The 12889-nt window shown below is 40.6% G+C and overlaps 1 protein-coding gene across 4 annotated transcripts in view; it reads right to left on the bottom strand.

Annotated features, from left to right (window-relative positions):
* SLC22A16 (solute carrier family 22 member 16) overlaps window positions 1-12889 on the bottom strand; it is a 41200-nt gene that overhangs the window by 18750 nt on the left and 9561 nt on the right. For all 4 annotated transcript variants that reach the window (XM_055330567.1, XM_055330566.1, XM_055330565.1 and 1 more), the window contains exon 2: window positions 7069-7548. In XM_055330567.1, the coding sequence (XP_055186542.1) occupies window positions 7069-7548 (480 nt within the window). The remainder of the gene's footprint in view (window positions 1-7068; window positions 7549-12889) is intronic.

Raw genomic sequence — 12889 nt, forward strand, 5'->3', positions numbered from 1 at the left:
TTCATATGTGCTTGTTGGCCATTTGCACATATTCTTTAAAGAAATATCTATCTAAATCCTTTGCCTGTTTTTAAACTGGGTTGTTTGTCCTTATATTGTTGAGTTATAAGAGTTCTTTATATATTCAGGATCCTGGGCTCTTATCAGATATGTGGTTAACAAATATTTTCTGCCTGTGAGTTGTCCCTGATAGATAATCTTAAGGCAAAGATTATAGCCTTGAGATTCCAACCAACACATTTCCCTGGTAAAGTGGAGGATACACAAGCTAATAAAAAACTGTCCTCTGCACACCCTCAGCCTTCTATGCTCCCACACACACACTTGTAGGGATGCTTGGGCCTACACATGCATGGTTTCCAAACTCATCTGAGCCCTGAATGCCATTTCATACTTTTTACCCACCACTCCCTCCATCAACCTCCTCTGCCACCCACGATGTCTGCACCTCCCATCTCCTGCAGAGAACACAGGCCATCAAAGAGAAAGCCCCACAACTTCCTGCTGGGCCCACCTGCCAACAAACCTGCATTCTGCATTCAGCTTTCTCTTCTTCCCTCCTCTCTGGAGACACCCAACCCACCCTTTTCTCTCCAGATACCAGTTTGCAATCTTTGTATTGGATCGTGCCTCTTCCCTCCTCCTCTGAGAACTTATTCTAACAGTTACTTCTTTGGCCTCTCTCTTTTTCTCTCCTCAGACTCCTTCTTTTCAGTTTAAGTCTTTTCCAGCCAAAGACAAGAGCCTTCCATGGAACCTAGCACTCCATCAGCCACATTTCATCCTGCCTTTCCTCCACCAATGGCTTATCGGGAAGGAATACGGATGCCTCAACTTCTATGTCTCCTTAGCTGGTGACCACCGGGTCGCCACTGACTTTTCTGAGATGGCCCTCCAGTCACCAGGGACCCGCAGGCTGCCTGTCTCCTTAGTGCCATGGACCATTCCTGCTCTGAAGGCCCACTCCACCTCGGCTTGCCGAACACCACTCTCCACGTTTGGCCCAGGCCTCCCTGACGGCCCACCTGCCTCAGCGTCGGCATTTCCCAAAGTCCTCTACTGCACGCTCTGGGCCCTTGAGATGTCATCTGCCTCCCTGCCTCTGATTCCTAAGAACATGCTGTCAACTGCCCACATGCCTTCTGGTCCTAGTGGCTCTGCTCCACTTGTTTTTTTTTTTTTTTAAGATTTTTAATTTATTTATTAGAGAAAGAGAGAGCACGAGTGGAGAGGAAGGGGCAGAGGATGAGGGAGAAGGAGAAGCAGACTCCGCTGAACAGGGAGCACAATTTGGGGCTCGATCCCAGGATCCTGAGACCATGACTCCAGCCAAAGGCAGACGCTTCACTGCCTGAGCCACCCAGGCGCCCCGGCTCTTCTCCATTTCGAGGTCCTGCATAGCTGCTATCTTTGTTATTGGTGGTGGTATTTCGATTTTCCCTTTCTTTCTTAATCCAGGGGTAGGACATGCTCATGGGAAAATATACCCAGACACGGTTCCCTTTCTTCTGAAGTGGCTCTCTCCTTCATGTTTCCTGAATTGGTTGGTTTTCTTTCCTCTTCTTCCAGCATAGTGGTCACTGAATCACGTCAGTTTAAAAATTCCTCAAGGGAATCCCTGGGTGGCGCAGCGGTTTGGCACCTGCCCTTGGCCCAGGGCGTGATCCTGGAGACCTGGGATCGAATCCCACATCAGGTTCCCGGTGCATGGAGCCTGCTTCTCCCTCTGCCTATGTCTCTGCCTCTCTCTCTCTCTCTCTGTATGACTATCATAAATAAATAATACAATTTTTTTTAAAAAAATGCCCCCTCAATATGTGTCCACCTTGGCCTCTCTGTCTCTCCTACCTTCATTCAGGCCTTTGCCTCCCCCTACATACATCACTCATCCCCATGGCCTCCCAACCAACCAGGCCTGAGCGCACCTCTCCCACACTTCCCAGAAATAAAAACAATCCCAGGTGTAGTTTTGCTTCACTACCTTTATCCATCCTATGTGTCTGCCAAATGGGCCTCCCCACAATTCCCTGAACGTGCTAGGCTCTCTCATCCCATGAAGTCGTCCCCCCACCTCATAGAAAGCCTTCTCTATTGAGCATTTAAAACCCAGGTCAATGGGGCACCTGGGTGGCTCAGTGGTTGAGCGTCTGCCTTCAGCCTGGGGCGTGATCCCGGAGTCCTGGGATCAAGTCCCACATCAGGCTCCCTGCATGGAGCCTGCTTCTCCCTCTGCCTCTCTGTGTCTCTCACGAATAAATAAATAAAATCTTAAAAAAATAAAAAATAAAATAAAACCCAGATCAAATGTGCAGCCTTTTCTGACCAGCCTCTGGGGTCTTGCAGCAGAAATGAAGAGAAAATGGAAGGTAGCAATTAGGTATTCAGGCCTGGGTTCAAATCCCAGCTCCATTGCTTACTTTCTAAATAAACTTTCTGTGCCTCCTTTTCCATACCAGTACTTAAAATAGGGCCAATAGTGCCTACCTCACAGATTTCTTTAAATAATCAAACGAAATAATGCACAAGACATTTAGAATAGTACCGAGTGCATAGGAAATGGTTCATAAATGTGAGCTATTATTATTTTAAGAGCATTTATCACATTTCATTGAAATTATCTGTTTAAAAGTCTTTCTCCTCCACTGTTATCTCTGTAAGGATGGGATCAGATCTTATTTCTTTGCTTTTTATTATTTTTTATTATAATATATCATACATACATCAGAATACATAAAAATATATATGTACAATTTGGAGAATAAAGACTCAAACATCTATGAATTCACAACCCAAAGCAAGAAAAAGATCATTGCCACTCTCCCAGTAGCACCTGAGAGAGGTGCTCTCTCTCACACCTCCCTTTGTGATTCCAAACCCCAAACTCCTTCCCCCCTTTTGGAAGGACCATTATCCTAATTTTAGTGACCATCAATTCCTTGCTCTTCATTCCATTTTAACATAGGCAGCCCTAAAAAATACAGGTTACTTTTGCCAGTTTTTGAACTTTCTATAATCAAATGGTACTATGTGTATTATGGCTCTCTTCTTTCACTCAATACTATTTTTGGAAACTCATCTCTGTTGTTTGTGAAGCTATAGTTCATTCATTGAATGGCCACATATCCCACAGCAAGAAATACTGCAAAACATGTGTCTACAATATGGCTGACGTACATTTGGGTTGTTTGCATGGCCAGGCTGGTAGCAACAATGCTGTAGGAGCCTTCTAATGCACGTACCCACGTGGACGTGTGCAAGAGCTTCTCCAGAGTACTAGCCTAGAACATGTGAACTGTACCTATCATCAACTTTTCTATATAATGATAAACCATTCTTCAAAGTTTTTTTAATTTGTATTTTCAATTTGCACTCACACCAGCAGGGTGAGAACTCCTACTACTCTGTATCCTCACCAACACTTGGCATTACAAGAATTTCTACTTTTGACAACTGGTCAACAATAAATGGTATGGTTATATACCACTAACACCTTTTTCATCTCTTCATCAGCCATTTGGATGTTCTCTTTTATGAAGTGATTTCAAATCTTTTTCTCAATCTTCTGTTAGGTTGTCTATCTTTTTTCCCAATTGATATAAAAGTCCTTTAAGTACTCTGGATTTTAATCCTTTGGTTACATGTAAAGCAAATATTCTCTCTCTCGCTCTCTGGCCTGTCTTTCTTCCTAATGGTGTCTTTTCGTGGACATAAATTCTTCTAGTGAAGTCAAATTTATCCATATTTTTCCATTGTGGTTAGTGCTTTTTGTGTCTTCAAAAAAGTCATCCCTTCCTTCAAGTAGGTTCTGAAAATATTCTCTCATATTATCATCCTAACATTATATGGTTTTCCCTTTCCCATATGTATCTTTAATCATTCTAGATTTTAATCCTGATTTTCATACTATAAGGTGTGAGGAAGGGACACTGGTTGTATTTTCTTCTATATGGCTAACAGTTGTCCCAGGACCACTCATTAATCCTTTTCCTACTGATGTGTGATGCCTTATTTGTTCCATAGTTATATCTATAAATGCACTACTCATGGTCCTCTAAGGAGCTATCAACGGTTTGTCTAATGATACATCTATTTATCTTAATGACTTGATTCTTGAAGTTTGTTATTTTCTCTATAGAAGTTTGCCATTTGTACACACGTTTTTGATAGATTTATCCATATATATTTTATATTTTTTGGCTTTTGCAATGGCATTTTTTAAACTTTTTAAAAATTGAAGTATAGTTGACACATGGTTACATTAGTTTCAGATGTACAATATAGTGATTCAACAACTCTACACATTATGCTATACTCACCACAAGTGTAGCTACCATCTGTGCCCACACAATGTTGTTATAATACTATTGACTATATTCCCTACGCTAATAATGACTTATTTATTCCATAACTGGAAGCCTGTATTTCCCACAGCCCTTCACCCATTTCACGCACCCCCCACTGCCTCCCCTTTGGCAACCATCAGTTTGTTTTCTGTATTTATGAGTCTTGTTCTGCTTTTTATCTGTTTGTTCATTTGTTTTGCTTTTTAGATTTCACATATAAGTGAAATCATATGATATTTGACTTTCTTTGACTTATCTCACTTAGCACAGTATCCTTCAGATCCATCCATGCTGTTGCAAATGGCAAGTTTTTGTTCTTTTTTATAGCTGGAATATTATTCAGCCACATAATATTACATATAATCTATTAATATATTATTAATATATGTCATGTCTTCTTTATCCATTCATCTATCAATCAACACTTAGGTTGCTTCCATATCTTGACTATTGTAAATAATGCTACAATAAACATAAAGGAGCATATACCTTTTCAAATTAGTGTTTTCGTTTTCTTTGGGTAAATACACAGTAATGGAATTACTAGATCATATGGTGTTCCTATTTTTAATTTTTTGAGGAACTTCCATATTATTTTTCCACAGCGATTACACCAATTTACATTCCCACTAACAGTGCAAAAAGGTGCTTTTTTTCTTCACATTTTCACCAATATATGCTATTTCGTCTTTTTTTAATTTTAGCCATTCTGAGATGAAAGGTGGTATCTCATTGCGGTTTTGATTTGCATTTAGTGATGTTGAGCATCTTCTCATGTGTCTGTTGGCTATCTGCATGTCTTCTTTGGGAAAATGTCTACTCACGTCTTCTGCCCATTTTTTTAATCAAATTATTTTTTTGGTATTCAGTTGTATAACTTCTTTATAGCTTTTGGGTACTAACCCATTATGGACATTTCATTTACAAATATCTTCTCCCATTCAGTAGTTTGCCTTTTTGTGCTGTTGATGGTTTCCTTCACTGTACAAAAGCTTTTTATTTTGGGGTAGTCCTAACAATTTATTTTTGCTGTTGTTTCCCTTGCCTGAGGGGACATTTCTAGAAAAATGTTGCTAAGACCAATGTCAAAGAGATTATTGCTTATGTTTTTTTCTATGAGTTTTGTGGTTTCAGATCTCATATTTAGGTTTTTATTCATCTCAAGTTTATTTTTGTGTGATATTAAAAAATGGCCTGGTTCCATTCTATTGCATGTAGCTGTCCAGTTTTCCCAGCACTATTTATTGGAGAGATTGTCTTTTCCTCATCATATATTCTTGCCTCCTTTGTTATAGATTAATTAACCATATAAATGTGACTTTATTTCTGGGCTCTGCAGTGGCATTTAAAAAATTTTTTATATTTGTTACTAGTAGATAGAAACATAATTAATGTATATGTATTGATAACATGTCTAGTAACCTCATTAAATGTTCATTAGTTCAAATAATTCATCTGCTGTATTTTCTTCATACAGAATTATAATGGCTAAAAATAATGACTTTTCTTCTTTCTTTCTGCTTCTTTCTTTCTTTCCTCTGCTTCTCCCTCTCTTTTCTTTCTCTGTTTTGCTTTACAGCACTAGAATCTCCAATACAAAACAAAGCAGAAGCAGTATTTCATATGTCCTTATATGTTCCTGATTCCAAAGGAAAAGCTTTTAACATTTCACAGTGAAGATGTTCATGACAGATCTTTCTGTAGGAGATCTACCTATCATCAGGTTAAGGACATTCTACTTTTAGTTATGTCATGAATAGATTTTGAAATTTATCAAATGTTTTTTCTATATTTACTGAGTTGATAATATGAGTTTTGTCCTCTAATCTGTTAGTGTGGTAAATTCCATTGGTAGTTCGTAATACCTAAGTATATTTCAGACCTTATTCCTCTGCTTTCATGAATTTTAAACTCTCATATATTCTATCTGCCTCTCTGATGTTTAGTATTGATAATTTTTTCTGAACTCTCATTCATTTTATTCATTCTTTCTTTTCTTGTATATAATACGTTGTTTAAAATATCCAGGAATTTGTCAGTCACTTATTTTGGTTTTTATTTCTAGATGTTCTACACAGTTATTCTTCAATTTTATATCATTAAAAAATATAAATAAATAAATAAATAAATAAATAAATAAATAAATAAATAAAATACAATTACCAGGATCACCTGCCTGGCTCAGTTGGTGGAGCATGCGACTCTTGATCTTGAAAGGCTATGAATTCTAGCGTCATGTTGGGAGAACGGCTTACTTTAAATAAGTAACTGAATTAATTAATTAATTAAGTTGATCTCTTTAATAAAATACAATTTCCAGATTTTTATCAATAATTTCAAGCTTGTCTTCTATTCCTTTAAGAGCAGTAAACATAGTGAATTTATTACTTAGATGCCTGACAATTCCAGTATTTGAAGTCTTTGTTCAGAAGGTTTGCTTTTGTTGCCTATTGCTTCTGCTGACTCTCACTTAATGAAACACAAGTTATGCAATTTGCCCAGGGCTCATGGCTAATAAGTGGTAGCACCAGGATCTGAACCCAGATAGATTATCTTCAGAATCTAAGCTCTAACCACTATGTTTTTTGTGTGTCCCTAAATAGTAGATCAGCAAAGAGGTAAGTATTTAGATGTATGAAAATTACTAAAGTTTTGAACATAATTTCCTGACCTCTAAGAAAACCAAATAGGAAGAACCCTACACTGATGCAATATTTCATTTTACCTGTCAGAAAGGTAGCCAAAAATCATCGCTCCCAGCAGGACTCCCAACATAAATACGGGCTGGATCACCTTTGCGAACCATTCTCGGTTACAGACCAGATCCCACTGAGTCACCACGGTGCTGTCCCACTTGCTCTTGTCATAGACGTAGCCATCCACACAAGGAAAGCTACTCTTAGGGCCATTATAATCAGAGTTCAAACCAGACTTCTCATCCCTCCGGAATCTGTGACAACTTGTGAGCTCCCAGACCTCACCGTTCTGTAGCTGCACTACAATCCGATCTTCATGGCCTGTGAAAAACAGGATCCAGATGTCCTCCAACCTCCAACTAGAGATATTGTGGAAAAGAACTCGACTCACGTTGCCTGGAGGCCTGCAGGTATGGTAGGGGGACACTGTCATGAACACAGAAGCCAAGTAGTGGATACCACAAGAGATGTTCTGGAAGGCACATATTAAATAGAGGACTATCTGAAATCTGCAAAGAGAAGAAAAGCAAGTTATTAATTCTGGCATATGGGCTAAAAAGGACTATGAATAAATATGAAGGTTGTTCATCACATTTAGCATAATATATATACAGATGGATAAATACAGAAATAATTATAGATATGTTGCTATACACATATATATACATATATATACACATACATACATACATAGCTGTATGTGTATACATACATAGCTCTGTCTGTTAGGAGGACCCACACGTAATGACATTGCAATAGGGGAACTAAAGGGACCACATGAAATACTGCTTTTTTTGCACCTTTTTCTGCTTCTATTCTTGCTAGGACATACATCCTTTCCTTACACATGCCTTATAGATCAGATAATGTATGTCCTCCTTATAAAGGCCAAGGAGTTAATGTTATTTCTTTGGAGTCTTCCATCACAGTAGATAACATCCAAGGAGTGACGTGGTGGGGTCATCACGAACGTTTTCCAAGACCACTAACTCACCAAGACCCCTGGCTCCAGGGCATAAGTGACTTGTGGAGAGCACTTAAACACTCATCTTTGTTTCTGGGTGCCTGAGAAGACACGTGCACCAGACCACCATCCCAATAAAAACCCCAGACTCCAAGCAAAGATGAAACTCACCCTCCTTTCCTTTTTGAGACTCCCAGAAGCTCTGTCTGTATCTGCTCTATGTCTTCAATAAACTCTGCTCTCACTTCTTGGCTCACATTTGATTTCTATCTTTTTTTGTTTTTGTTTGTTTGTTTGTTTGTTTGTTTTATTTCTATCTTGTGCGAAGCCAAGGACCCTCCTGGCTGGTCCTGTGGGACACCCTCAGGGTCCTCGAACCTGGCCAACCTGCATCAACATCCCTGTAGCAACACACACCCAGTGCCCAGATCTTGTTTTCTAAAAACCATTCTCCAGTAACAGGAACCAGGAAAAGTGGTTGATTTAAGACCAGGACAGGGAAAATAAAAACTATGCCTAAAGCATCTTATGGTACGAGGAAGTAAAGAAACGCTCAAAATACAAAAGTTTGGGGCATGTCAAAGGGATACAGGAACCAATTTGAAAAAGCTCCCAACGGGCAAGGCTGAAACAATCTAAGCAACAAAATAAATAACATGGTATATCCCAAAGTATTAAATAAATATACGAGTCTATAAGCTGAGGTTTAATTTTATGTGTCAACATGACTGGGCTAAGGAACGCCCAGCTAGCTGGTGACCATTATTTTTGGACGTGTCTATGAGGTTGTCTCTGGATGTGATTAACATTTGAATGGGTAGGTGAAAGAAAGAAGATTGCTCTCACCAGTGGGGGGCCTCATCCAATCCACCAAGGGCCTGACTAGAACAACAGGCGGTGGAAGGGCAAATGTGACCTTTCTGCTGGAGCTGAGACCTCCATCTTCTCCTCCCCTTGGACACCGACATACCTCATTCTCAGGCTTTTGGACTCAGACTGAGACAGGGAAATGGAAGGACTCCATAAAAACCTGCTTCTTGCTCCTTTTCCTGCTTCTAGTCTCGCTAGGGCCTGTACCCTCACTTCACACATGCCTCAGAATGCAAACAGTGTATGTCCTCCTTGTGAGGGACACAGAATTAATGATTTCATTAGAATAGATCATATCTAAGGAAGAATCAGGTGAGAATGGCCAGATGGAGTTACCAAGTGCATCTTCCAGGTCACCAGCACTAGCCATCTTGATGCCAAGCCCCACCTCCCAAGGAATAACACTTGGGCCTTCGTCTTTGTTCTAACGGTTCCTGGATGCCTGGGTAGAAACATACACTGGACCATGATCCTCAATAAAAACCCCCCAGACCCTGAACAAAGACAAGATTTCCTCCTTTCCTTTCTGAGTCTCCCAAAAGTACTGTCTGTACCTATATTCTATCTACTTTCAGTGAGCTCTGTTTTCAACTCCTGCTGGCTCAAGTTTGATTTCTAGCCTGTGCACTGCCAGAGACTCTCCTGGCTGGTCCTGTGGGTCTCCTTCTGGGTCCTTGGACCCGGCCTGCTGGCAGCTAGACCAAAACTTACATCTTCAGCCCCCCAATTTTTAGGCCTTCAGACCTGGGCTTTCCTGGATCTCCAGCCTGCACACAGCACACTGTGGGACTTGTCTGCCTCCACAACTGTGCGAGCCAATTCTTATAATAAATCCTGATCTATCTGTATCCTATTTGTCCTGTTTCTCTGGGGACCTTGAGAAATGCAGATTTTGATACTGAAGGTTGTTTTACAGGAACAGAACTTTAAGAATGAGCTTTCTGAATTGGTTCTGGGGTTTCTGGAATTGGGTCGTCTGACCTGCTCAGATTTAAAAACATCGGGCAGTCCGGGTGGCTCAGCGGTTTAGCGCTGCCTTTGGCCCAGGGTGTGATCCTGGAGACCCGGGATCGAGTCCCACGTCGGGCTCCCTGCATGGAGCCTGCTTCTCCCTTTGCCTGTGTCTCTGCCTCTTGCTCTCTCTGTGTCTCTCATTAATAAATAAATAAAATCTTTAAAAAAAATAAAAACATTGATGACTCTATTTCTAGTGTAAAGGGAGCACTGACCATCCACAGTGCAAACTGTTTATAGAAATACACAAAATTGGGACACCTGGGTGGCTCAGTTGTTCCACAGTCTGACCCTTGATTTTGGCTCAGGTCATGATCTCAGGGTTGTGAGATCCACTGGGCATGGAGCCTGCTTCAGATTCTCTCTCTCACTCTGCCCCTCCTCCCCTCTCTCTCTCTTAAAAAAAAAAAAAAGGAAAAAAAAAGAAATACACAAAATATCTGCACTGAGTACTCCTAATCAACCCCTTATAAGAAGCAAAAGTTTCAGTGACTCTGTATATGGTACTTTCAAACATGCTTGGAGAACCAAAGATTGTCATGGCATTGGTTGGTGGCTCCTAACGTCCCTTCCCTGCAAGAACAAGTGAAAGAAAAAAGAATTCCCAGCCCAAGCACTGCCTAAACCACCAGAGAACTAGGTCTGTTCTGAAGTGGAGCCTTATCTCTTGTAGCCACAGGCTTGAAATTGCTGAAAATCAAACAGAACCTCAGAACCTCATTCTGTGAGTGGCTGAATGACAATGCCTAATTGACCTCTTTGAGTTTGGAAGGCAACGTATATTCTTCGTTTGAATGTGACTCTGGCCCAGCTACTAAGTGACCCACTAAGCTGCTAGTTTCCAGTGAAGCCCAGAAGGAGAGAAGGCTCTGCAACAGGTGCAGGCCGCTGTAGAAGCTGCTCTGTCACTTGGGCAGATCCGACGGTGCTTGAACTGTCAGTGGCATAGGGATGGATGCTTTTTGGAGCCTCTGACAGGCTCTTATAGGTGGACCCTAGCACAGGCACCTAGGATTTTGGAGCAAGGCCCTGCCATCCTCTGCAGATAGCTACTTTCCTTTTCAGAAACAGCTCTTGGTGCACTATTGGTTCTTAGCATAAATTGAAAACCTGACGGTGGGCCACTGAGTTACCACACGACCTGAGCTGCCCAACATCAACTGGGTGTTACCAGTGGGTGTTACCTGACCCACTAAGCCACAAAGTTGAGCATCCACAGCAACACTCCATCATCAAATGGAGGCAGACAATAGACGACTGGGTGAGCAGATCCTGAAGGCACAAGAAATGAGAGAAGTGGCCCAACTGTTTACAGTCCACACTCCCACTATACTGCCTTCTTTTTATTTTTTTTTCTGATTAAAGTGGGCTTTTTAAAAAAAAAATTGTGGTAAGAACACTCAGCATTCTATCCTGTCCAGCATATCTATCCTGTTCACAAATCACAAGTGTACATTATTATTGATTCTAAGTACAGTATTGTACAGCCGATTCCTAGAGCTTATTCATCTTACTTAACTGAAACTTTATGTCTGTTGATTAATAAATTCCCATTTCCCTCTCTCCCCTCCAGCCCCTGGTAACCACCATTCCAGGGTGTTTTTTTTTTTTTTTTTTAAATTTTACTATTTTAGATACCTCTGTAAGTGGAATCATGCAATACTTATCTTTTTGTGTCTGGCCTATATTACTTAGCAAAAGGTGATGCGTATTGCAGAATTCCTTCTTCTTCTTCTTCTTCTTCTTCTTCTTCTTCTTCTTCTTCTTCTTTTTTTAAGGCTGAATCATATTCCATTGTAGGTATATACCACACTTCCTTCATCCATTCATTTGTGGATACACACTCCCGTTGTTTCCACATCTTAGCTATTGCGAATAGGGCTCTACACAGAATACCCATAACCATGGAAATGCTAATATCTTTTCCAGATCCTATTTTCAGTTCCAGAAGTAGGATTGCTGGATCATATGGTGGCTCTATTTTTAATTTTTTGTTTTCCATACTGTTTTCCATAGCAGCTGTGCCAGTTTGTGTTCCCATCAGCAGCATACAAGTGTTCCAATTTCTCATATCCTCGCCAACATGTGTTGTCCTTTGTTGTTGTTTTTTAAATAACAGCCACCCTAACAGGTGTAAGGTGATATCTTATTGTGCTTTTAATTTGCAGTTCCCTGATTAATGACAAAAGGCATTTTTTCATACACCAATTGACCATTTGTGTATTTTCCTTGGAGAAGTGTCTATTCAAGTCATAGCCCCCCCCCCTTTTTTTTTTTAAAGATTTCATTTATTTTTTCATGACAGACACAGAGAGAGAGGCAGAGACACAGGCAGAGGGAGAAGCAGGCTCCCTGTGGAGAGCCCGATGTGGGACTCGACCCCGGGACCCCAGGATCACGCCCTGAGCCAAAGGCAGACACTCAACCACTGAGCCACCCAGGTGCCCCCATAGGCTCATTTTTTAATCAGGTTATTAATTTATTGGTTTTGAGTTGTATCCATTCCTTATTTTCTTAGAGATTAGCTCCCTATCAGATATATGGTTTACAAATATTTTCTCCTACTTTGTAGGTTGACTTTTTACCCTGTTGATTGTTGCCTTTGCTGTGAAAAAGCTTTTTGGTTTGATATAACCCCACTGGTTTATTTTTGATTATTGCTGCCTGTAGTTTTGATGTCATACCTACGAAATCAGTGCCAAGATCAGTGTTATGAAGGTTTCCTCTGTTTTCTACCATGAATTTTATAGTTTCAGGTCTTTAAACACTGCCTTCTCCCAGTTTGCATTGATGGCCTCATGGGAGTTCCCTATAGTCAGCTGAACAGAGCAAAATGCTCGGGCCTGATTTTACAGATGCTTCCACACAATATGCAGGCACCACCTGAAAGTGGATAGCTGAAGCACTACAGCCTCTGGGCCAAGTCTGAAGGACAGTCGTGAAGGGAAATCCTCCCAGGATTTGGAGAAAACAGGACTTGGAGAAATGTATCTAGCTGTACT

The sequence above is a fragment of the Nyctereutes procyonoides genome, unplaced genomic scaffold (assembly GCF_905146905.1).
Source record: "Nyctereutes procyonoides isolate TBG_1078 unplaced genomic scaffold, NYPRO_anot_genome, whole genome shotgun sequence".
Classification (NCBI taxonomy): domain Eukaryota; kingdom Metazoa; phylum Chordata; class Mammalia; order Carnivora; family Canidae; genus Nyctereutes; species Nyctereutes procyonoides.